Genomic DNA, 26,612 nt, shown 5'->3' with positions numbered 1-26,612 from the left:
ACAAAAATATAAAAATGGATAAATTGGATTTCATCAAACATAAAAGCTTTTGTGCTCCAATGGACACTATCAAGGAACTAGAAAAAAATGACAGAATGGGAGAAAATGTTTGCAAATCATATCTCTGATAAGGGATTCATATCCTGAATATACAAAAGAACATTTACAAGTCAACAATAAAAAAATAATCCAATTTAAAAATGGGCCAAGGATCTAAATAGACATTTTTCCAAAGAAGATACACAAATGGCCAATAAGCATATAAAAAGATGCTCAACATAATTAATCATAAGGGAAATTCAAATAAAAGTCACAAGATACAACTTCGTGTCCACTAAGATGGCTATAATTTAAAACAAAAAAGATAATGATGAGAATATGAAGATATTGGAACCCTCATATGTTGCTACTGGTCATTCAAAATCATGTGGGCTCTTTGGAAAGCAGTTTGGTAATTCCCTAAAAGTTAAACATAGAGTTACCATATGACTCAGCAATTCTCCATAGAATATACCCAAGAGAACTGAAAACATGTTCACACAAAAACTTGCACATGAATATTTCTAGCAGCATTATTCACTATAGCCAAAAGGTGTAAACAACTCAAGTATCCATTAATAGGTGAATGAAGAAACAAAATGTATATATCCATACAGTGGAATATTATTTAAATCTAAAAAGGAATGTACTGATCCATGTTACAACATGGATGAACCTTGAAAATATTATGCTATGTGAAAAGAAGCAAGACACAAAAGGCCACATATTGTATAATTCCATTTTTATTCAATGTTTTTAATAGGCAAATCCCTGGAGGCAGGACAGTAGATTAGTCATTGCCAGGGTCTGGGGAGAGAGTGGAATGGGGAGTGACTTCTAATGGGTATGACATTTCTTTTCGGAGTAATTAAAATGTCTTAAAATTGGATAGTGGTGATGATTGTACAGCTTTGTGAATATACTTTTAAAAAACTGAATTGAATACTTTAAAGAGGTGAATTTTATGGCATATGGATTTTTAAATGACTTGGAAGTTTAAAAATAATTAAGCTTTTAGGACTACATAATTTTAAATTTATCTATTGGTGTGTGGTATTCAGTAATTTTTCACTAATGGTCTCCTCACTCTAAAAAATCTTAGAAAGAACTTTGGACATACAACATGTACATCACCAATAATAAATAATTTCAGGGACTTACCTTGTGGTCCAGTGGTAAAGAATCCACCTTCCAATGCAGGGGACACTGGTTCGATCCCTAGTCTGGGAACTAAGATCTCACATGCTGCAGGGCAACTAAGCCTGCACGCCACAACTATTGAGCTCACGCGCCTCAAAGAGAGAACCCGCGTGCCGCAAACTACAGAGCCCAACGCCTTCTGGAACTCGCGCACCACAACGAGAGAGAGAAAACCCACACGCCTCAACTAGAGAGAAGCCCAAGCACTGCAACGAAGAGACCGCGCCTTAACGAAAAGATCCTGCATGCCTCAACGTAGATTCCATGTGCCGCAACTAAGAGCCAACGCAGCCAAAAAATTAAGGAAAAGAAATAAATTAAAAAAAATAAATAAATAGGGCTTCCCTGGTGGCTCAGTGGTTGAGAGTCCGCCTGCCGATGCAGGGGACGTAGGTTTGTGCCCCGGTCCGGGAAGATCCCACATGCCGCGGAGCGGCTGGGCCCGTGAGTCATGGCCGCTGAGCCTGCGCGTCCAGAGCCTGTGCTCCGCAACGGGAGAGGCCACAACAGTGAGAGGCCCGCGTACCGCAAAAAATAAATAAATAAATAAATAAATAAATAAATAAATACTTTCAAAAGGTGTATCTAATTTTATCCAGGACATAGATTTACCAGAGTATTACCCTATCTCTATTTTCTAACAGTTGAAAATTAAACTGATAGTGAATGAGTAAGGTTCTAAAAGATATGTTGATTAAAAACAAAATCAGGAAAGCCATTCGGTAATAACAGTGGCTAGTAAAAATGCAAAGGTGAGGTTATAGGAGAATAAAAAGTCAGAACAAGCCTATTATTTAGTTTCTCAACCATAAAAGTGTCCTGAACTTAGTATAAAGCATTTTCTTTGGCTCTGGACCCTTTTCCTGCCTCTGCCTATTCTGGGGAAAAATTGGATTTTAACATAAGAAGTAATTTCATTGTTAAGCGCTCTTATGAAAAGAGTTCCAAGTACCCTGGGAACAAGTCAAAATCACGCATCTCAGTGGGGAAAATGTTCACTGAACATGGAAGAACAGATTAATTACATAATGCCCCTTTTTGAGGTGCAATGTTGTATTGTTGGTTTTGTTTTTGTAAATGTATAGTGGGTTTTAAATACATGAACTAACTAATCTCTAATTGGATAGAGAGCTGTAGTTTTTAGAAATAACAAAACTGCTGCTACGAATATGTTAAAATTCCTGAAAAGAAAACCAGCTGCGATTAGTGTATGATTTTCTGATACACTAATCTTCAGGGATTTAGTGTTTAATTTAAAGCAATTCTTTATTATTTTTATAATTGTTGTGAATTATGGCATTTTAGCAGCCAATTTCGTTTAATTTAACACAAGGCCTAGAGGTATTCAATCAGGATTAGAAACGTACATATAGGAAGTGCTTGTTTAAGCAGCAAAAGCCTGTAACAACTCTTCAAGTCCTTTCACAAAGTATCCTTATAAACATAGAGTCTATTGTATCAAACTTCTCATCTTTTGAGCTATCGATATATATGCACCAACGTTCACAACAGATATGTCTTAGGGGCCTATATAAATTTCCAGATTCTCACATACCTCCATAACATGTAAGTTGGAACCCCTCATGATTCTTTTCTATCTATTGCTTCTTATTAATACCTGTCATGCTCCTGGCTTTCTTATATTTTCTTCAGAAGGCACTGTTTCAGTATATCCTCACACCACAAGTTAACATCACCAACTTTGTACCTGTTACTTGTTGAGCCAGTTTCCTTCACAGAATAAAGTACAGTCAGACCTCTGTATCTGCAGTTCCCCATCCACACATTCAACCAACTGCAGATCGAAAATATTTGAAAAGGAAAAAAAAAAAACCCAGAAAGTTCCAAAAGGCAAAACTTGAATTTGCCACGTGCAGGCAACTATTTGCATAGCATTTACATGGTATTAGGTATTACAAGTAATCGAGAGATGATTTAAAGTGTACGGGAGGATGTGTGTAGATCACACACAAATGCTATACCATTTTATATAAGGGACTTGAGTAGGGCAGATTTTGTTATCCTTGGGGGTCCTGGAACCAGTACCCTGCGGGTACTGAGGGACGACTGTACTGGCCAAAGTAATTTCTCAGTTTGATTTGTCTTCTTCTTACTAGAGTGTGTGGTGGATCCATTCACCTCATTTGACAGGCCACACTTTAATTCATCAAAATGTCTGCTTTCTGGCTTGGAAACTTTGTTTTTCTTCTGGTCCCTGTGACTGGCACTCACCCTTAGCTTTCTTCTTAAAGGCATTTTTTCATAAAGAAATAAAGATTTTTTACTTCACAAGAGCTATTTTGGGGACTTCCCTGGTGGTGCAGTGGACAGAAATCCGCCTGCCAATGCAGGGGATGTGGGTTTGATCCCTGGTCCGGGAAGATCCCACATGCTGCGGAGCAACTAAACCCGTGTGCCACAACTACTGAGCCTGAGCTCTAGAGCCCACAAGCCACAACTACTGAGCCTGGGTGCCACAACTGCTGACGCCCACATACCTAGAGCCCGTGCTCCACAACAAGAGAAGTCGCCCCAATGAGACGCCCACGCACCGCAATGAAGACCCAATGCAGTCAAAAATAAATAAAATTAAATCTAAAACAAAACAAAACAAAAAATCCTTAAAAAAAAAGTTATTTTGTAGCAAGGATGAAGGAGTAGGTATGGACTGTGGGCTGTGAGGCTCGCCCACTAGTTGGAGTGTTGCTGAGACTCTCCAGACCTGCTGTGGAATGGCACAAATCTGTGCCTTAGGAAATTACAAGTTATTATGTCTTAAGCTTTTCAGGCTGCTAACAGCCAGTCAGTATTGTTAATCTTTAAAAAATATTTTTAAATAATTTCAAACTTACGGAAGAATTTCCAGAACTGCCATATACCCTTCATCCTGATTTTGCAACTGTTAATAATTTGCCTTCTTTGCTTTATCATTCTCTCCAGATAGATAGACAGACAGACAGATGGATGGGTTTTTTCCCTCTGAACCATTTGACAATAAGTTGCAGCCATTATGCTCATTTACTCCTAAATATATGTGTGTTTCTGAAAAAGCAGGACATTTTTTTTTTTTTTTTTTTTTTTTTTTTTTTTTTTTTTACTTTTTATTTTATATTGGAGTATAGCCGATTAACAATGTTGTGATAGTTTCAGATGCACAGCAAAGGGACTCGGCTATACATATGCATGTACCCATTCTCCCCCAAACTCCCCTCCCATCCAGGCTGCCACATAACATTGAGCAGAGTCCCCTGTGCTATACAGTAGGTCCACTGGTTATCCATTTTTTTTTAAGTTTATTTATTCATTTTTTTAATTAGTTTCTGCTTTATAACAAAGTGAATCAGTCATACATATACATCTGTTCCCACATCCCTTCCCTCATGCATCTCCCTCCCTCCCACCCTCCCCATCCCACCCCTCCAGGCGGTCACAAAGCACCGAGCTGATCTCCCTGTGCTCTGCGGCTGCTTCCCACTATCTATCTACCTTACGTTTGGTAGTGTATACACGTCCATGCCTCTCTTTCGCCTTGTCACAGCCCACCCTTCCCCCTCCCCATATCCTCAAGTCCATTCTCAAGTAGGTCTGCGTCTTCATTCCCGTTTTGCCCCTAGGTTCTTCATGACATTTTTTTTTTAAATTCCGTATATATGTGTTAGCATACGGTATTTGTCTTTCTCTTTCTGACTAACTTCACTCTGTATGACAGACTCTAGGTCTATCCACCTCATTACAAATAGCTCAGTTTCGTTTCTTTTTATGGCTGAGTAATATTCCATTGTATATATGTGCCACATCTTCTTTATCCATTCATCCGATGATGGACACTTAGGTTGTTTCCAGCTCCGGGCTATTGTGAATAGAGCTGCAATGAACATTTTGGTACATGTCTCTTTTGGAATTATGGTTTTCTCAGGGTATATGCCCAGTAGTGGGATTGCTGGGTCATATGGTAGTTCTATTTGTAGTTTTTTAAGGAACCTCCATACCGTTCTCCATAGTGGCTGTACCAATTCACATTCCCACCAGCAGTGCAAGAGTGTTCCCTTTTCTCCACACCCTCTCCAGCATTTATTGTTTCTAGATTTCTCTTTTTTTTTTTTTTTTAATTAGTTTCTGCTTTATAACAAAGTGAATCAGTCATACATATACATCTGTTCCCACATCCCTTCCCTCATGCATCTCCCTCCCTCCCACCCTTCCCATCCCACCCCTCCAGGCGGTCACAAAGCACCGAGCTGATCTCCCTGTGCTCTGCGGCTGCTTCCCACTATCTATCTACCTTACGTTTGGTAGTGTATATATGTCCATGCCTCTCTTTCGCTTTGTCACAGCTTACCCTTCCCCCTCCCCATATCCTCAAGTCCATTCTCAAGTAGGTCTGTGTCTTTATTCTCGTTTTGCCCCTAGGTTCTTCATGACATTTTTTTTTTAAATTCCGTATATATGTGTTAGCATACGGTATTTGTCTTTCTCTTTCTGACTAACTTCACTCTGTATGACAGACTCTAGGTCTATCCACCTCATTACAAATAGCTCAGTTTCGTTTCTTTTTATGGCTGAGTAATATTCCATTGTATATATGTGCCACATCTTCTTTATCCATTCATCCGATGATGGACACTTAGGTTGTTTCCAGCTCCGGGCTATTGTGAATAGAGCTGCAATGAACATTTTGGTACATGTCTCTTTTGGAATTATGGTTTTCTCAGGGTATATGCCCAGTAGTGGGATTGCTGGGTCATATGGTAGTTCTATTTGTAGTTTTTTAAGGAACCTCCATACCGTTCTCCATAGTGGCTGTACCAATTCACATTCCCACCAGCAGTGCAAGAGTGTTCCCTTTTCTCCACACCCTCTCCAGCATTTATTGTTTCTAGATTCCTTGATGATGGCCATTCTGACTGGTGTGAGATGATATCTCATTGTAGTTTTGATTTGCATTTCTCTAATGATTAATGATGTTGAGCATTCTTTCATGTGTTTGTTGGCAGTCTGTATATCTTCTTTGGAGAAATGCCTATTTAAGTCTTCTGCCCATTTTTGGATTGGGTTGTCTGTTTTTTTGCTATTGAGCTGCATGAGCTGTTTATAAATTTTGGAGATTAATCCTTTGTCAGTTGCTTCATTTGCAAATATTTTCTCCCATTCTGAGGGTTGTCTTTTGGTCTTCTTTATGGTTTCCTTTGCTGTGCAAAAGCTTTGAAGTTTCATTAGGTCCCATTTGTTTATCTTTGTTTTTATTTCCATTTCTCTAGGAGGTGGGTCCAAAAGGATCTTGCTGTGATTTATGTCATAGAGTGTTCTACCTATGTTTTCCTCTAAGAGTTTGATAGTTTCTGGCCTTACATTTAAGTCTTTAATCCATTTTGAGCTTATTTTTGTGTATGGTGCTAGGGAATGATCTAATCTCAAACTTTTACATGTCCCTGTCCAGTTTTCCCAGCACCACTTATTGAAGAGGCTGTCCTTTCTCCACTGTACATTCCTGCCTCCTTTATCAAAGATAAGTTGGCCATATGTGCGTGGGTTTATCTCTGGGCTTTCTATCCTGATCCACTGATCTATCTTTCTGTTTTTATGCCAGTACCAGACTGTCTTAATTACTGTAGCTTTGTAGTATAGTCTGAAGTCAGGGAGCCTGATTCCTCCAGCTCCGTTTTTCGTTCTCAAGATTGCTTTAGCTATTCGGGGCCTTTTGTTTTTCCAAACAAATTTTGAAATTTTTTGTTCTAGTTCTGTGAAAAATGCCAGTGGTAGTTTGATAGGGATTGCATTGAATCTGTAGATTGCTTTCGGTAGTAGAGTCATTTTCACAATATTGATTCTTCCAATCCAGGAGCATGGTATATCTCTCCATCTATTTGTATCATCTTTAATTTCTTTCATCAGTGTCTTATAGTTTTCTGCATACAGGTCTTTTGTCTCCTTAGGTAGGTTTATTCCTAGATATTTTATTCTTTTTGTTGCGATGGTAAATGGGAGTGTTTTCTTGATTTCATTTTCAGATTTTTCATCATTAGTGTATAGGAATGCCAGAGATTTCTGTACATTAATTTTATATCCTGCTACTTTACCAAATTCATTGATTAGCTCTAGTAGTTTTTCGGTAGCATCTTTAGGATTCTCTATGTATAGTATCATGTCATCTGCAAACAGTGACAGCTTTACTTCTTCTTTTCCAATTTGGATTCCTTTTATTTCCTTTTCTTCTCTGATTGCTGTGGCTAAAACTTCCAAAACTATGTTGAATAAGAGTGGTGAGAGTGGGCAGCCTTGTCTTGTTCCTGATCTTAGTGGAAATGGTTTCAGTTTTTCACCATTGAGGACAATGTTGGCTGTGGGTTTGTCATATATGGCCTTTATTATGTTGAGGAAAGATCCCTCTATACCTACTTTCTGCAGGGTTTTTATCATAAATGGGTGTTGAATTTTGTCGAAAGCTTTCTCTGCATCTATTGAGATGATCATATGGTTTTTCTCCTTCAACTTGTTAATATGGTGTATTACATTGATTGATTTGCGTATATTGAAGAATCCTTGCATTCCTGGGATAAACCCCACTTGATCATGGTGTATGATCCTTTTAATGTGCTCTTGGATTCTGTTTGCTAGTATTTTGTTGAGGATTTTTGCATCTATGTTCATCAGTGATATTGGCCTGTAGTTTTCTTTCTTTGTGACATCCTTGCCTGGTTTTGGTATCAAGGTGATGTCGGCCTCGTAGAATGAGTTTGGGAGTGTTCCTCCCTCTGCTATATTTTGGAAGAGTTTGAGAAGGATAGGTGTTAGCTCTTCTCTAAATGTTTGATAGAATTCACCTGTGAAGCCATCTGGTCCTGGGCTTTTGTTTGATGGAAGATTTTTAATCACAGTTTCAATTTCAGTGCTTGTGATTGGTCTATTCATATTTTCTATTTCTTCCTGAGTCAGTCTTGGCAGGTTGTGCATTTCTAAGAATGTGTCCATTTCTTCCAGGTTGTCCATTTTATTGGAATAGAGTTGCTTATAGTAATCTCTCATAATCTTTTGTATTTCTGCAGTGTCAGTTGTTACTTCTCCTTTTTCATTTCTAATTCTATTGATTTGAGTCTTCTCCCTTTTTTTCTTGATGAGTCTGGCTAATGGTTTGTCAATTTTGTTTATCTTCTCAAAGAACCAGCTTTTAGTTTGGTTGATCTTTGCTATCGTTTCCTTCATTTCTTTTTCATTTATTTCTGATCTGATCTTTATGATTTCTTTCCTTCTGCTAGCTTTGGGGTATTTTTGTTCTTCTTTCTCTAATTGCTTTAGGTGCAGGGTCAGGTTGTTTACTCGAAATGCTTCCTGTTTCTTAAGGTGGGATTGTATTGCTATAAACTTCCCCCTTAGAACTGCTTTTGCTGCATCCCATAGGTTTTGGGTCGTCGTGTCTCCATTGTCATTTGTTTCTAGGTATTTTTTAATTTCCTCTTTGATTTCTTCAGTGATCACTTCGTTATTGAGTAGTGTATTGTTTAGCCTCCATGTGTTTGTATTTTTTACACATCTTTTCCTGTAATTGATGTCTAGTCTCATAGCATTGTGGTCGGAGAAGATACTTGATACAATTTCAATTTTCTTAAAATTACCGAGGCTTGATTTGTGACCCAAGATATGATCTATCCTGGAGAATGTTCCATGAGCACTTGAGAAAAATGTGTATTCTGTTGTTTTTGGATGGAATGTCCTATAAATATCAACTAAGTCCATCTCGTTTAATGTATCATTTAAAGCTTGTGTTTCCTTATTTATTTTCATTTTGGATGATCTGTCCATTGGTGAAAGTGGGGTGTTAAAGTCCCCTACTATGAGTGTGTTACTGTCGATTTCCCCTTTTATGGCTGTTAGTATTTGCCTTATGTATTGAGGTGCTCCTATGTTGGGTGCATAAATATTTACAATTGTTATATCTTCTTCTTGGATCGATCCCTTTATCGTTATGTAGTGTCCTTCCTTGTCTCTTCTAATAGTCTTTATTTTAAAGTCTATTTTGTCTGATATAAGAATTGCTACTCCAGCTTTCTTTTGATTTCCATTTGCATGGAATATCTTTTTCCATCCCTTTACTTTCAATCTGTATGTGTCTCTAGGTCTGAAGTGGGTCTCTTGTAGACAGCATATATATGGGTCTTGTTTTTGTATCCATTCAGCCACTCTGTGTCTTTTGGTGGGAGCATTTAGTCCATTTACATTTAAGGTAATTATTGATATGTATGTTCCTATTCCCATTTCCTTAATTGCTTTGGGTTCGTTATTGTAGGTATATTCCTTCTGTTGTGTTTCTTGCCTAGAGAAGTTCCTTTAGCATTTGTTGTAAAGCTGGTTTGGTGGTGCTGAACTCTCTCAGCTTTTGCTTGTCTGTAAAGGTTTTAATTTCTCCATCAAATCTGAATGAGATCCTTGCTGGGTAGAGTAATCTAGGTTGCAGGTTTCTCTCCTTCATCACTTTAATTATGTCCTGCCACTCCCTTCTGGCTTGTAGGGTTTCTGCTGAGAGATCAGCTGTTAACCTTATGGGGATTCCCTTGTGTGTTATTTGTTGTTTTTGCCTTGCTGCTTTTAATATGATTTCTTTGTGTTTAATTTTTGACAGTTTGATTAATATGTGTCTTGGTGTATTTCTCCTTGGATTTATTCTGTATGGGACTCTCTGTGCCTCCTGGACTTGATTAACTATTTCCTTTCCCAAATTAGGGAAGTTTTCAACTATAATCTCTTCAAATATTTTCTCAGTCCCTTTCTTTTTCTCTTCTTCTTCTGGAACCCCTATAATTCGAATGTTGGTGCGTTTAATGTTGTCCCAGAGATCTCTGAGACTCTCCTCTGTTCTTTTCATTCTTTTTTCTTTATTTTGCTCTGCATCAGTTATTTCCACTATTTTATCTTCCACCTCACTTATCCGTTCTTCTGCCTCAGTTATTCTGCTATTGATCCCATCTAGAGTATTTTTCATTTCATTTATTGTGTTTTTAATCGATGCTTGATTCATCTTTAGTTCTTCTAGGTCCTTGTTAACTGTTTCTTGCATGTTGTCTATTCTATTTCCAAGATTATGGATCATGGAAATAGAATCTTGGATCAGCTTTACTATCATTATTCTGAATTCTTTTTCAGGTAGACTGCCTATTACCTCTTCATTTGTTAGGTCTGGTAGGTGTTTATCTTGCTCCTTCACCTGCTGTGTGTTTTTCTGCCTTCTCATTTTGCTTATGTTACTGTGTTTGGGGTCTCCTTTTTGCCGGCTGCAGATTCGTAGTTCCCGTTGTTTTTGGTGTCTGACCCCAGTGGCTAAGGTTGTTTCAGTAGGTTGGGTAGGCTTCCTGGTGGGGGGGACTAATTCCTGTGCTCTGGTGGTTGAGGCTCGATCTTGTCTTTCTGGTGGACAGGTCCACGTCTGGTGGTGTGTTTTGGGGTGCCTATGGCCTTATTATGTTTTTAGGTAGCCTCTCTGCTAATGAGTGGGGTTGTGTTCCTGCCTTGCTAGTTGCTTGGCATAGGGTGACCTGCACTGTAGCTTGCTGGTCGTTGACTGAAGCTGGGTGCTGGTGTTGGGATGGAGATCTCTGGGAGATTTTCGCTGCTTGATATTATGTGGAGCTGGGAGGTCTGTTGTGGACCCGTGTCCTGAAGTTGGCTCTCCCACTTCAGAGGCACAGCACTGGCTCCTGGCTGCAGCACCAAGAGCCTTTCATCCACCCGGCTCAGAGTAACAGGGAGAAAAAGTAGAAAGAAAGAATTAGTAGAAGAAAGAAAGAGAGAGGGAAAGAAAGGAAGAAGGGAAGAAAGGAAGGAAGGAAGGAAGGAAGAAAGAAAGGAGGGAGGGAGGGAGGGAGGAAGGATGGAAAGAAAGGAGGGAGGGAGGGAGAAAGGAAAGGAAGAAAGACAGGAGGGAGGGAGGAAGGAAAGAAAAAGAAAGTGGAAAGAAGAAGGGTGGGAGGGAGGAAAGAAAAAGAAAGAAGGAAAGGAGGAGCGGAGGGAGGGAGGGAGGAAGGGAGAGTAGGAAAAAAAGAAAGAGCAGGTAAAGTAAAATAGAATAAAGTATGAAATATAGTAGCGTTATTAAAATTAGAAAGTAATTATTGAAAAAAAAAAAAAAAAAACGGACCGATAGAACCCTGAGACATATGGTGGAAGCAAAGCTATACAGAGAGAATCTTACACAGAAGATTACACATACACATTCACAAAAAGAGAGCAGGGGGAAAAATCAAAAATCTTGCTCTCCAAGTCCACCTCCTCAATTTGGGATAATTCGTTGTAAAAAGAGGAAAAGGGCGAGAAGTCTGAAATCTTGCTCTCTAAGTCCACCTCCTTAATTTGGAATAATTCGTTGTAAAAAGAGGAAAAGGGGGGAAAGTCTTAAATCTTGTCCTCAAAGTCCACTTCCTCAATTTGGGATGATTCGCTGTCCATTCATGCACTCCACAGACGCAGGGCACATCAAATGGACCGTGGAGCTTTAATCCGCTGCCTCCGAGGCTGCACAGAATTTCCCTGCCTCTGCTCTCACAGCTCCCGGGTCTCAGCCTTGGACCTGGCCCCGCCTCTGCGCGTAGGTCGCCGGAGGGCGTCCGTTCTTCGCTCAGACAGGACGGGTTTAAAGGAGCCGCTGATTCGGGGGCTCTGGCTCACTCAGGCAGAGGGGAGGGAGGGGCGCGCAGTGTGGGGCGGGCCTGCGGCGGCAGAGGCCGGCGTGACGTTGCAGCAGCCCGTGGCGCTCCGTGCGCTTTCCCGGGAAAGCCGTCCCCGGGTCTCGGGGACCCCAGCAGTGGCGGGGTGCACAGGCCCCCCGGAAGGCGGGGCGGACAGTGACCCGCGCTCGCACACAGGCCCCGCGGCGGCGGCGGCGGCGGCGGCGGCGGCGGCCCACGCCCGTCTCCGAGGTCCGTGCCTTACCCGCGGCTCGTGCCTGTCACCGGCGCTTCCCCAAGCAGCCCTCTTAATGCCCTCTCCTCGCGCACCAGGAAACAAAAGGGAAAAAAGTCTCTTGCCTCTTCAGCAGCTCCAGACCCTTTCCCCGGACTCCCTCCGGGCTAGCCGTGGTGCACTAACTCCTTCAGGCTCTCTTCCTGCCGCCAGCCCCAGTCCTCTCCCTGCGCTCCGACTGAAAGCCGATACCCGAGCCTCAGCTCCCAGCCCCGCCCGCCACGGCGGCCGAGCAGACAAGCCTCTCGGGCTGGTGTGTGCCTGAGGGCACCGGTCCTCTGTGCCAGAATCTCTCCGCTTTGCCCTCCGCACCCCTGTTGCTGTGCTCTCCTCCGCTACTCCGAAGCTTTCCCCCTCCGCCACCTGCAGTCTCCGCCCGCGAAGGGGCTTGTAGTGTGTAGAAACCTTCCCCCCTTCACGGCTCCCTCCCACTGGTGCAGGTCCCGTCCCTATCCTATTGTCTCTGTTTATTCTTTTTTTCTTTTGCCCTACCCAGGTATGTGGGGAGCTTCTTGCCTTTTGGGGGGTCTGAGGTCTTCTGTCAGCGTTCAGTAGGTGTTCTGTAGGAGTTGTTCCACGTGTAGATGAATTTCTGATGTATCTGTGGGGAGGAAGGTGATCTCCGCGTCTTACTCTTCCGCCATCTTCCTCCGGGGTCCTGAAGCATGTCCTTGCCTCCTATCACACTGGAATCCCATCAAGCCTTCAGGCTTCCTACCAGCTTACAGGATGGAATCCATGACAGGACCCCAAGGGAAATTCATTGAAAGAGGTGCCATAGTGTTTTCTTGGAAGCATGGGTTTCCTGCTGGCGTCTCCCCGCTTTTCCCCTCCATTAATGGCAGGGTCCCAATGTGTACTTGCGACCCATGCTTTTCTCAAACCAGTGCTTCTCCCGTTTAGCGCGCGCCAACCCCCCTCGCGGGCTCCTTGCAAAAGACTCAGGACATTTTTAAAGCAGCTATAGTTCAATATAGAAATTAATGAAATTAACATTGATATAATACTATTATCTTGTTTGCAGACCTTATTAAAATTTTGCCAATTGTCTTACTAATTAAGGTTCTTTATAGCAAAAGGGGGGGAAATGGTTTTTTTGTGTGTGTGGCCCAGGCTTCAATCAACAACATGTGTTGTATTTATCTTTATTTTCCTTTAATCTGAAATAATCCCTCAATCTTTTTTTTTTTTTGGAGGATGGGAGGACTTTCATGATCTTGGTATATTTGAAGAGTACAGTTATATTTTGTAGAATAGCCCTCAGTTTTGGTATATCCACTGTTTCCTTGTGATTAGATTCAGGTTATGCGTTTTCAGCAGGAATGTCACAGAAGTGATGTGCCGTTCATATACCATGTCAGGAGTAACATGGTGTTGATTTGCCCCATTACTGGTTATATTAACTTTGATCACTTAGGGAAGGTGGGATCTGCCAGGTTTCTCCACTATAAAATTACCATTTTTCCCTTTGTAATTAAATATTTCATGGGAAAACACTTTTGAGTCTAATAGTAAATATTCTGCTTCTTATCAAACATTCACCCACTGGTTTTAGCATATATTAATGATTCTTCCTGGATCAATTATTACACTATGATTCAGTTATTATTACTATATTTCTAAATGTTGATTTTTTAGTTCCATTGCTTCTATATTTATTACTTTCTTCTAAATTTCTTAGTTGCAATTCTACAAGGAAGTTTTCCCTTCTTCCCCACTTATGCATTTATTCACGTGTGGATCTATGGATTCTTATGTTATTCAGTGGGTAATAATTTTGATGATCAGCTTGCACAGATTTGGCCAGTGAGGGCCTTTTTAAGCTTGCTCCTATGTGCTTTGGACATGTTCCCATCAGCCTTTTTTTCTTACTGGCACGAGAGTTCCAGACCCATCTTGTATATTCCCAGAACTAGCCCTGCAATCAACCATTTCTCCAAGAAACCTAGGTTATTTTAGTGGAAATTGGCATTTAGAAACCAAATTCTGGGTGCTAGATATGATCATTACTACTGGGATATTACTGCTTTAGACCTTTTGTATACACATTATCTATTATCTATCTATCTATCTATTTATCTATCTACCTACCTATCCATCTATCTACCTATCTATTATCTATCTCCATACTGATACTTATAATTCCAGTCCCATGCCACAGGATTCCTTCTATTATCTCTAATATATATACTTCCTCAATCTTAGAATACACGAAAATCTGTAGCCCATACTACTATGAAAAATAAATCTCACTAGAATTCAATATTTGTTTACAGTTCTTTTTGTCTTTAGCTTAAGAGTATATGCTCAAAAACCAGTGTTGAAAATTTACTTGGATTATGTTATTAATTTGAAATACAGTTAGGTTCATTGCTTTACTTTGTATTTCATTTTAAGCTTTTCTTTTTTTCTCTTTCTTGATTAAGTGTGTGTAACAGACTTCCAATAGTCAGAACTATATAAAAGTCATGCTTAGACAAGTGCCACTCCGCTATAGTTCCTTTCAGTTTCTTCCCCACCCATCTTTTCCACCCTATTCTACTCATTCCCTATCGGTAACCAATTTTGTCAGTTTCTAAGTTATTCTTGCTGTGTTGCTTTTTGTACAAATGAGCAGACACGTGTATATTTTCTTATTTCTCCCAATCTCTTTCATAAGAATAGCATACCACGTATATTCTTGTGCATTTGTTTTTTCATTTAACACTACATCCTGGAAATCACTCTGTATCAGTTCATAGAGATTTTCATTCCTTTTTAGCTCTGCATAGTCTCCCATGTATAGATTTGCCATAGTTGATTCAGTCATTCTCTGTATGAACATTTAGGTTGTTTTCAATATTTTTCAATTACAATTATGCAATTGATAACTTTGTGCATATATGTTCTTATTTGTTGGAAGTGTATATTTAGGATAAGTTTCTAGTGTGGGAATGCTAGGTCAGTAGGTAAACACATAGGTGGTTTTGTTAGATATTGCCAAATTCCCCTCCAAGTTTGTACCAATTTGCATTCTCACCACCAATGTAAGAGAGAGCTTGCTTCAACCCAGTCTCACCAATAGAATGTGTTATCTTACTTTTTTTTTTTTTTGCCCAATCTCATAGGTTAAAAAATGGTTTCTCACTGTGGTTTTAATTTGCATTTCTGTTATTATGAGTGAGAATGTATGTCTTTTCAAATGTATCTTTTCGTGTGTGTGAATTGTCTGTTCATGTCTTTTGCCTATTTTTCTGTCAAGACTTTGATCTTTTTCTCCCTTCAGTTATTGAGTTCTTTATATGTTCAGACTCAGTTCTTTGTCTGTAATGTATACTGCAAATACGTTCTTCCTCTTTGTCATTTGTCTTTTGTTTTTGCTTATTGTGTTTTGTGTCATGCAAATATGTTTTTTAAATTTAGCCAACATTATTGATCTTTTATTGGCTCTAGATACTTACAAGCCTTCCCTGCACTCAGGTTACCAGGAATTCACCCTGTTTTCTTCTAACACTTGTATGGTTTCATATGCTTACATTTTCATCTCTGATTTATTTGGATTTCTTATGATTGCTGGGAGAAATGTATATAATTTTTATCTTTTTCAAATAGCTATGCAATTGTACTAACACCTTTCATTTAAAAATTCTAGTCCTTTATGTAAAAAACCCTTTTCCTAGAGATGCAGCCTTTATTATATGCAAAATTTCCATACCTACTTGGGTCTGTTTCTGGACTTCCTATTCCATTCAGTGGTTTGGCTGTCTATTTATGTACCAGTTCTACACTGTTTTAATTATACAGACTTTATAGAATGTGTTAATATAAAATATGGGAAGGTTGGGCTTCCCTGGTGGCACAGTGGATGAGAGTCCGCCCGCTGATGCAGGGGACACGGGTTCGTGCCCCGGTCCGGGAAGATCCCATATGCCGCGGAGTGGCTGGGCCCGTGAGCCACGGCCGCTGAGCCTGTGCGTCCGGAGCCTGTGCTCCGCAACGGGAGAGGCCACAGCAGTGAGAGGCCCGCGTACCACAAAAAAAAAAAAAAAAAAAAAAATAGGGAAAGGTTTATTTGTAAATGGAGGAACCTCTGTATATTACCTATGAACAAACTTCTTTCCAGTATACCTAAATTTAATAGATACACTAACATCAACAATAAAATAGAAAACATCAGTAATACATGGCAACTTCAGTAAATGAAACATGAACTACCATTGGTTCTATTAGTATGCTTCAGATTCTTTTAAAAATTTATGTTCTCTTTCTATAAGAATCTAAGATGGTTTGGTTCCACTCCATTTATTCTTAGTATCAGACTTTGCTTATCCAGGGCAATTGCTATGTGGGAGAGGGACCATAAAATCTCATGACTAACACTCATGCCAGGGTAATGAATATGGGTTGGTTTGATACGGAATGCATTTCTTCTTATCACATAAATGACCCTCACATGATGAGAGGACAACATTTTAAAGTACAAACCTAGTACTGCTTGCTCTGAAGAAAATTCTCCGAAGTTAAATGTACTTAGGATTCTTTCCTAATTTTAGTGATTTAGAAGGAGGAGTGTTATTTAATTGCCAACACTCTTACTTACCCAAAGTCTGCAAAATTTATATGCTGCTTTGCGCTGGATATGCTGCAAAGTATGTGTATATCAGGTAGTTTGGGCTTACATCTTGCATCTGATTTAAACAGCGGCAGGTGTCAACCAAGACAGATGCAAATGTCACACTGAAATCTTGGGTTATCTACTACTGCAGCTATACTTTACCACTCTTCAGTAGTTGCTCACCAAATCATTAAAATAAAATGTTCATATTTGAATTTATCTTTGGATTACCTCGGCATAAGGAATTCTTAGAAATCAGTTCAGTATGATATTTTAAAATTGTATCTCCATTCATATTAACAATATAAAACTCTTCAGAAAGCAAAAATAGATCCTAGGTGTATTCTGAAATTATACACACACACATACACACACACACACACACACACAATACACACATATATTTTACAATCTATTCTTAACCTGTTTATGTGGTATATTTGTTTTGAAAGACAGTAAAATTTAAGGTGCCATTATTGAGCTTGGTCATATTAATTTTAGTGATTTCTTATTTAATTTACAGTCGGCAATCAGTGGATAAACTACATATCCTTCTGTGGTCTTAGAACACACGCAGAGCTTGAAGGAAACCTAGTCACTGAGCTTGTCTATGTCCACAGCAAGTTGCTAATTGCTGATGACGACACTGTTATTATTGGTAAGTACTTGGTCTCTAATTGTATTCCTTGTTAGTGGACTTACCTCATGCAACAATCTTTCTTCTTATTCCTCTAAAGCTTCCTTTGCAGTTGAAAGGGACAGTCACACAGTTATCTAAAACATTTCCGAAGCAATCTTTTTTGCTTATGTCCTGTCTAATCCCTGCTTTTATCTATGAAGTAACAGAGGCACAGAACAATCAAATGGCCATCGTGTAAATTACAGTGTCCAGAGACAGCAGTTTAACCCAGCAGCGCAATAATCAGCCTGCTCTCATTAATACTTTATTAGTCCCTTATTTTTATTTTGAATCCAAGTACCTAGATTTCTGGGCTTGGAAAGAGGAGATGTGGGGAGGGAAATGTGTCACAAATGAGTACCTAGTGGTAATTTATACGTGCGCGCATCACACCCACCTAAGCATTACCACAGATCTGAAGTTTTGCAAGAGTTAGGATCGGAAGGATATTAAAATATTGCTGCCTCTGTGCTTACCATTTTTTCCCCGGAGTCAATGTTTTGGATGTTATTAATCAGAGTGCAGAGCAGACCAGCTTTGTTGGGGGCAGGAGTGAGGTGGAAATTGTGTAGTAATGATATGATGTAGTCCTAGACTAAGGTCTGCAGTCTGTTCCTGAAGTCCTCACCCCACTGACAGATTCAGGAAAGTTACTGGTTGTACATTCTACCCAGATTAGATCTTGAACCAGAGGAGTGGGTTTGCAGCTTCATTCTTGTATACACCTGAAAAGCTTCATTTTCCCATCATTGAATTGGTTTGCCTTCTAATATCATGTTACACAAACACTGAAAGGCCAGGAGGAGAAATAGAGTATTAATAATCAGCCAGATAAATGAATTGACGAGGGTGGGGGAATGTTACTTAGAGATATGCTGCGTCCCACTATTGGGAATTCCACTCACCCATTTTAAATAAAATGTAGTTTCTCAGCTATAATAAGATACTTAACTATTCTTTAAGAAATTAAGTGTCATGGGGTGTTTTGAAAAATTTTGGCAGTAAATATGCCTTTTCCATGTCTATCCTCCACTGAGAAAAGAAAAAAAAATCTCATACCTAGGAGTAATGAGACTGTCTTGTCTGGAAGATGATTTGAAAAGAAAAAGTAGTTCAGAAGCCAGAAAATGTATAGACCACAGTGTGGTGATACATATATATAAATGTGTACACACACACACACATTCTTTTAATACTTATCGGGCATTTAAGAAAAATACCTTGTGTCTTCAAGTTCTTGCTCAATAGGGATCAAAGCTCTTTAAGGATTTATTTCCTCCCTTACTTCCCCCAATATACAAGTTTTCTCTTATTTCCCGCAAGCTATTCTGGTCTTGCTCTTCAGAAGCCAATCTCAGAATATTTTTATATTAAATTTGGCAATGACAGTAAGGAAAGGAAAAATATTGATTTTGCTGAAACGAAAAAACAAACAAAGCCAGATAAAATTCAGTTGATCTCTTCAGCAAGATTTCAGAACTCCTGAAGTAAAAATTGACAGATGTAAATATTTTCCTTTTAAAGGTCATTTTGACCTTCAGCCTGCTTTACTTTACATCAAGTATAAATGCAAAGTAGTTTTCAGTATCTGAGCTAACAGTGAAACAGATTTGTAGAGTTTTTTAGTTGACTTATTTTCTTGAAAGGTCTCTGACCCCTCAAAGGCTGCAGTTTATTTAGACTAGCAATAACTGATCCATTTTGCACGTCGTTCTTACCGACTTTCTTGAAACTGAAGATGTAGCCTTGGGAGTATGACGAGGTCTCACTTGCTCGTCTTTAGAGGCTGCACTTCTTTTTCTCCTTCCCCAAGGGCAGAACACATTTCCCCCGTGGAAAATCCACAGGTACTTTTGTTCTTTTTATCTCAGTGGAAACTCTAGGAGAAGCAGGCTTGTTATTGCTGCTCTCAGATATCTGGCCTGTTTTCATAACACAGACAGAGAACAATGTTTAAAATTCTCAAAGAGGAACTTGAGAAGTTAGGTTGACAATATTTTACAGGTGTTAATAAGCAAGTAGTTGAGAGCTTAAAAGGAATTAAAGTAACTTGTGATTAAATTTTCTAACATGGCAGACTTATGCCAGAATTAATGAATAATTGACGTAAGAAAAATGACTAATGGTTTATCTTCATTTTTTTTCCTCACAAGGAAATACTTGGTTTCTCACATTGAGATCTCTTTTGTGTGTACCTTTAATTATCTTTTACCCCCGGTGGCTCTGTTGGTCCTGAAATCTGTGCCCAAGTCCAGTTTTCTGATTCATCTTACTGGCACTTAACAGAACTAACATTTACTTGCTTTCCTAAACAAAACAAGGCTATCCTTAAATAGAATTTAAGTCTATCCTGTTGACTAAGTGAAACGATTTTTTTTAGTATTCACTAATCCATTGCACAACACAATAGGGAGATACAAAACATGATCACACAGTGCCACTGCCCTACACAGCTCATGGGCTACAGGGGAGGCAGGTATTCTTTCCACTAAACACCAGAAACATCGGGATGGATATTGATGAACTGGTGCGAGAAGGTCCAGAGACCGTCAGTGAAGGTGGGTATGTGGGAAACTATGGAGAGAGAATGGATATCAGTGCTTAAGGGGGCAGGCTCGAGAGCAGCTGTTGAGAGTCTGTAGTTGAAAGGCCACCCCGGTAAAGAGCGAGTCCCGTGGGTCTCAACCCTGGCTGCCTTAGGTTTGCCTGGTGGCCTTTTTTTTGGTGGACTATCCTTTTTTAATTAAGCTGTTATATATAGTAAATTGCACAGACCTTAAGTGTACAGCTTAATGAATATTCACATATGTTTACATTCATGTAACCACCACCCAGAACAAGATACAGAATATTTCCATCACTCTGACAGGTGTCTTTCTGTCTCCACTCAGTCAGTCAGCCCCTAAAATGTTTTCACTGTCACCACAGAACCATTTTGAACACAGATGAGTTTCAGTTCAGATAAATGAAACTATCATTTAGGGGGAAGATTATTCATGTCTGCAATTTACTTTCAAATAGATTCCCCGCCCCCGAAGATGGATTAATTGATAGATAAAGGGATGGAGTGGTATTAGGGGAAAATATTAATGCCTGGTTCCTACTTCCAGAAATTCTGACTCATTGGTCTGGTTTGAGACCCAGGCATCAAGGTTTTTTTGCTTTTTGTTTTTGTTTTGGCACCAATATCTTTTGAAAGCTTCCTAGGTGATGCTGCTGTGTAGTCAAGCTGAGAACTCCCAAACTGGAGGCACAGGGAACACAAGTGGGTAGAAGGTACTGAGTAGCCCACTGACACTCAATTGAAGAATCAGTTTTCCTTTAAAACAAATAAACTAAAACAGGGTAGAGTTTGTGTGTTAGTTGTCTATTACTGCTGTAACAAATGACCACAAACTTACTGGCTTAAATCAGCACAAATTTATTATCTAACCATTCTATAGGTTAGAAGTTCAACATGGGTCTCACTGGGCTAAAATCAAGGTATCAGCAGGGCTGTGTTCCCTTCTGGAGGCTCTAAAGATGAATCCATTTCCTTGCCTTTTCCAGCTTCTCCAGGCTGCCCACATTCCTTGGTTCATGGCTCCCTTCTTCCATCTTTGAAGGCAGCAATGTTAGATCTCTCTGAAAGTTCTCAAAGTGTCAACCCATTCTTCTGTAACCACATCTCTCTCTGAATCCCCTTTACTTTTAAAGACTCTTGTGATTATACTGGGCCCACCTGAATAATCCAGGATAATCTCCTTATTTTTAAGGTCAGCTGATTAGCACCCTTAATTCCACCTCCACCTGCAGCCTTAATTCCCCTTTGCCATGTGATATAACATATTCACAGGCTTTGGGAATTAGGACATAGTCATCTTTGGGAGCCATTATTCTGCCTACCACAGAAGAATTCACAATTTCTGAAACAGGACATTTTAAAAAAACAAAACCACAAAGGAAATGACAGATAAATCCAACTGCATTAAAATTCAGAACTTTATTCATTAAAAAATGCTACAAACAGAATAAAAAGATAAATGAACAAACTGAAAAAAGGTATTTGCAATACAGTTAATATTCAAAACATATAAAGAACTCCTTAAGTCAATAAGGAAAGACAATATCCGAAGAAAGATGGGCAAAGGAATTGTATAGGAACATCCCCAAAGAGGACATACCTGAGGCCCATAAGTATATGAAACATGTTCATCCTCATTAATATAATAATGAGACAAAGAACAGGTTTTCAAAATACCACTTGGCAAAAATTAAAAATTGGACAATCCATGAGCTTCCCTGGTGGCGCAGTGGTTGAGAGTCCGCCTGCTGATGCAGGGGACGCGGGTTCGTGCCCTGGTCCGGGAAGATCCCACATGCCGCGGAGCGGCTGGGCCCGTGAGCCATGGCCGCTGAGCCTGCGCGTCCGGAGCCTGTGCTCCGCGACGGGAGAGGCCACAGCAGTGAGAGGCCCGCGTACCACACACACACACAAAAAATTGGACAATCCAAGTATTGACAACACTGAGGAACACCAGGGACTCCACTCTTGCATACAGAGCCCAGGTAAACTCCCACATGTGTACACCAGGAAACATACACAACTATGCAGAACATAATTGTGTATTATAGCAAAACTCTGGAAACGACCCAAACATCCATCAACAGTAGAATTAAAAAATAAGTTTGGGGGTGCTCATTCAAGGAAAATAATGCATTACAATTATGCACAGATAAATCCCAAAGACATGATTTTGAATGAAAGAAGCAAATCTCTGAAGATTATCTTCTATATGATTCCACTTATACAAATTAAAAATAAGCCAAAAGTAAACTTTTTTTGTTTAGGAAAACATCATCAGAGCATGATGAAACCAAAATTCTATACAAATTCTCTCTTAGGAAGGGAAGGTCTTTCATGGGAAGACAGCTGAGGGCTTCTGGGATGTGGTAATGTTCTGTTTTTCAGCTTGGGTGATAAATTCAGTGATTTTCTAAAATTATTACCTAAGTCGGACTTATAAGTTTTCATATACTGTTTTCTATTTTGCTATATTACATACTGTTTAAAAAGTTCCTAAGAGCAAACTTAGAAAAGGTCATTTTCCAAAAATTATCAAGGCAATGTACTAATAAACCAAGGGATTGCAGTTGCCATAAAAAGTAGTACATGAAAACAGAACATATTTCTTGTAAACAATTAAAACTCTAAGGACTCATAGAGAGTAAAAGGTCAAAATTCCCCTTATTGTCTCCCTCTCTTTGCCAGAAGGTACTCACCACTCTTACCCTTCAGTGTGCATCTTTCTAGAGGTCACTTGCCCTCTCTTCTTCCTAGTATGTTCTATAGAAACGGGTTAATACTATACCTGCTGTTCTGAATTTGATTTTCAGAATATGGGAATGTTTAACAACAAGAAGGGAGGTTAACACTTACATCCATCAATATCTCATTTTCGATATCTCATTTATTAAATTCACCTGAAATTTTCTCTTCCCTTTCTTCACATTCCTACTAAGTAGTAGCCAACTCACTTATCCAGTGTGGTTGAGAGTCAGTGCTCTGGGAAACTCCAGATGGGCCCTGGAAGTACAAGAACCACACCCTCTAAGAATTCCAGCTCAGAATGCCAGGAATGCATTCCTCCCCTGGCGATGGGAGGGAGTCTGAGAGGACTGGTGTGAAAGTGTGTGTGTGTGTGTGTGTGTGTGTGTGTGTGTGTGTGTGTGTGGCTTTCCAGGGGGCTCACATCCCCAGTCTCCCTGACAGTGAAGAGCAGCTATGTCCTCCCAGTTTGGCAGCCCCGGCCCTAGAGTGGCCTCTGCTGGGGCCCTGTGGTAGTGATGTCCCAAAGCAGCACTGTGGAGTCCTTATTCCTTGCCCCTGACAGTTGATTCACCCAGAGAGGAGGCTTCTTTGATACAAACGCTACATGCCAGCAAGTCTTCCCTTCCTATGGCAATGTTCTCTAGTGCAGATATTCTCGAGGTAACAAGTATCTGATAATAATGCCAGTAATAATTAGCATTTGTGGGGAGTTTATAGATCAGTAAGTGCTTTCACATGGTCTTACTTAATTTTTACAACAACCCTACAAGGTCTGTATTATGATCTCGATTTATAAGAGATCAAATTAAAGCTGAGAAAGATTAAATGACTTTGCCCAAATTAATGCTTTGCCCCATGTTAAGCCCAAAGACATGGCTACAAATTTTATAGTGTAATTAAAATGTAAGTGTATGTATAAAGGTTGATTTGTTGCTAACAAAACAAAGTGTTTCAAAGGTGGGGCCCACCTTACAGCGCTCTAATAGTGCTCCCAACTTTCTGTGAGGTGCTCCATCCTTTCTGTCACCCAGAGTCCCTATGGGACACTGTTCCCATCCACAGTTATCGTAGAGTTGTGTATTAACTATGTGACCATATTGTAGCAAATAGCAGTAAAGACTCTTCAGGAAGAGCCAGCTTCCTCTCATGTCCAACATCCCACCGTCTGGGCTCTGGGTAGGGCTGCTAACACCTTACACTCTGATGGTCCCCATCACAGACGGTAGCCCGAGCTTGTGTTCAACCTAACTCTTCTGCCCCCTGTCTGCAGAAGCAGTTGAGTATGGGACTAGGGCAAGAGGAGCAAGAAGAAAAAAGAGTCAGGCCCCTTTTGTAGTTTGTAGGACACCTGAAGGATTCAAAAGTGTGGATCCACGATAATTAATGCAGAAAATGTAGCAAGGTTTTTGAATACACAGCAGAGGAGCACAGGAAGTGCTTCAAATACTTGCCCTTCACATGTGAAAGTCAGCATTCTCAGTTCATTTGGATTTAAAAATAGAATGGAGGGAAGTTGATACAGAAGCTGTTGGCATGCCACACAAGTGAGGCAAGAGAATGAAAACCCAAAGCCACTAATGATAATCTGTATTTGGGAGTGGACTATATTGCTTGTGAAGGTCCTCTTGTGTTTTGACATTTATAATTATGTGACCATGAGTTAAAGTCTACAGAGTTTGATTCTTAAGTATGAAACCTTACTGCACTGAGCTGGTAAGTGTTGTCTCTTTGTGTGCTTAATGACTATATCATTTAGAATCCTTTGAGCCACAAGATAGAAAATTCAGCTAGAAGTATGTGAAACAATAAGGGAAATGTATTACTTCACATAACAGAAAATAAGAAGGTTCTAGGGTTGGCTAGCTCAGTGACTTAAAGACCCAGAGTCTTTCTTCTTTCTGCTCTGCCATGTTCAACTTTTCTGTTTGTCCCTTGGTTACAAAGTGGCTGCAGCAGCTCCCACAATCATGTCCTCATGCAACCCTTCAAGCCAGAGTATCCAAAGACTGGAAGTGACACCATCTTGTTCTTCTATTTATAAGAAAGAGAAAAACTTTCTCAGAAGCCCCTGGCAGATTTGCCTTATGTTGCATCGACTAGAATCATGACAAGTGCTCATTTCTAAGCCAATCACTGGCAAAAACAATGAAATGACCATGACTGGCCTTAGACTGATCAAGATTTACCCCTGGGTTAGGGAGTGCCCTGCCTTCCTAGAGCACAGCATCTCTTGATACGTGAACAAAATTAGGGGTTTTTTAGCAAGGAAGAATTGAGTCTGGAGGGCAAATGAGTGTCTTCCAGGACAAGAAAATTGTTCAGTTTCACTGTTTCTCCTTATAGGCTCTGCCAACATAAACGACCGAAGCATGCTGGGAAAACGGGACAGTGAAATGGCTGTCATTGTGCAGGACACGGAGACGGTCCCTTCAGTAATGGATGGAAAAGAGTACCAAGCTGGCCACTTCGCCCTAGGACTTCGGCTGCAGTGCTTTCGGTGGGTCTCGGAACCTGGGTCTCCCTCACGTAATCCTGCTGTAGTAGGCAATGGAACCCAGCCCAGCCTCTGGCCCTTAGCACACATGCCATCTCCAGGTTCTTCTTTGTCCAAAACAGCGTGAACCACACCAGTCGTATACAAAATGGCTCTGTGTGGGGCATAAAAATTTCCTGTTTGAACAGCTTTTATTATTTTTATGTGTAATGGAGAAAACTAGCATTTTAAATCTATTAATTGATTTAGGACCAGGTCAAACCATCTAGTGTCTATTTAAGTTTTTTATAGTGAGTCCAGTTTTAGAAATTGAAATAGTTCCAGCGATAACAAGGATATGATAAAAAAAATTACTAAAAGGGAAGGCTAGCGACTACTGGTGTTAAATTAAGTGTGGAAACTTCATTTCTCAGATTTAAGATGACTCCAGACATGGAAGATTCCTGATCTTCTGCAAGAAGATGTGAATTTTAAACAAACCTGTGGTCCAACAGAGAGAGCACTGTGCTAAGTAGCAGGGATTGTGTATCCCTAAATAAGTCCTTCATTCAGTTAAGTGTTACTGAGAACTTCCTGGGCGGGGCTCTAACTGGCCCCATCCCAGCCCCTGAAGTCCAGTCTCAGTAGTCAGAGTGATCCTTCGAGAACCTAACTCAGGTCCTATCACTCCTCTGTTCAACCAATCCTCAATGCCTTCTTATCTCTCTCTTTTTTTTTTAAATGGCTTCTTATTATCTATCTCCTGTCCCTCTCCCCCAGCCCACTGAAGACACACTGAGCTCCCCACTGTCTGTGGAACACACCCTGACCACTCTCCCACCTGTAGGCTTTTGCAGGAAGTCCACAATTATAAGATTCTAGAACTATATTGGCCAGGATGGGATTTCAGTGTGGCCGCTATGGTGAGATAGAGCCAAGTGTCCCCGATTAAGGGTGGTATTTTAAGCTATTTGATGAAAGGCACTGCACAGATACTGTTGTGGTGCTGTTGTTTTAACCCTTCCAGTGTTAATGGCCGCTTCTGAAAACTGGCTCACTTGCAAATGGGCACAAAACCAGCACTTCCCTCCTGCAAATGCTGGCGGCCCTACCTCCTACCTCACTCCAGACTCTGGCTTTTTTTTTTTTTGGCTATGTTTGTGGCACATATATACAATGGAATATTACTCACCCATAAAAAGAAATGAAATTGAGCTATTTGTAATGAGGTGGATGGACCTAGAGTCTGTCATACAGACTCTGGCTTTTGAGGACCAAGCTTCAGTTCTGGAGACGTTCTTTCTGCTCCCTCTGCCCCAGGAGCTCAGCAAATCCATCCCTCAAAATTTGACTGTCAGACCTTCTCACA

The 26,612-nt window shown here is 40.2% G+C and overlaps 1 protein-coding gene across 3 annotated transcripts in view; it reads left to right on the top strand.

Annotated features, from left to right (window-relative positions):
• Positions 1 to 26,612, top strand: part of PLD1 (phospholipase D1) — a 220,911-nt gene that overhangs the window by 180,659 nt on the left and 13,640 nt on the right. For all 3 annotated transcript variants that reach the window (XM_081234557.1, XM_081234558.1, XM_081234559.1), the window contains 2 exons: positions 17,304 to 17,438; positions 25,114 to 25,267. In XM_081234557.1, coding sequence (XP_081090683.1) covers positions 17,304 to 17,438; positions 25,114 to 25,267 — 289 coding nt within the window. The remainder of the gene's footprint in view (positions 1 to 17,303; positions 17,439 to 25,113; positions 25,268 to 26,612) is intronic.

This window comes from Mesoplodon bidens (genome assembly GCF_964165515.1).
Source record: "Mesoplodon bidens genome assembly, chromosome: 5".
Classification (NCBI taxonomy): Eukaryota; Metazoa; Chordata; class Mammalia; order Artiodactyla; family Ziphiidae; genus Mesoplodon; species Mesoplodon bidens.
This window is presented reverse-complemented; position numbering and strand designations above follow the sequence as displayed.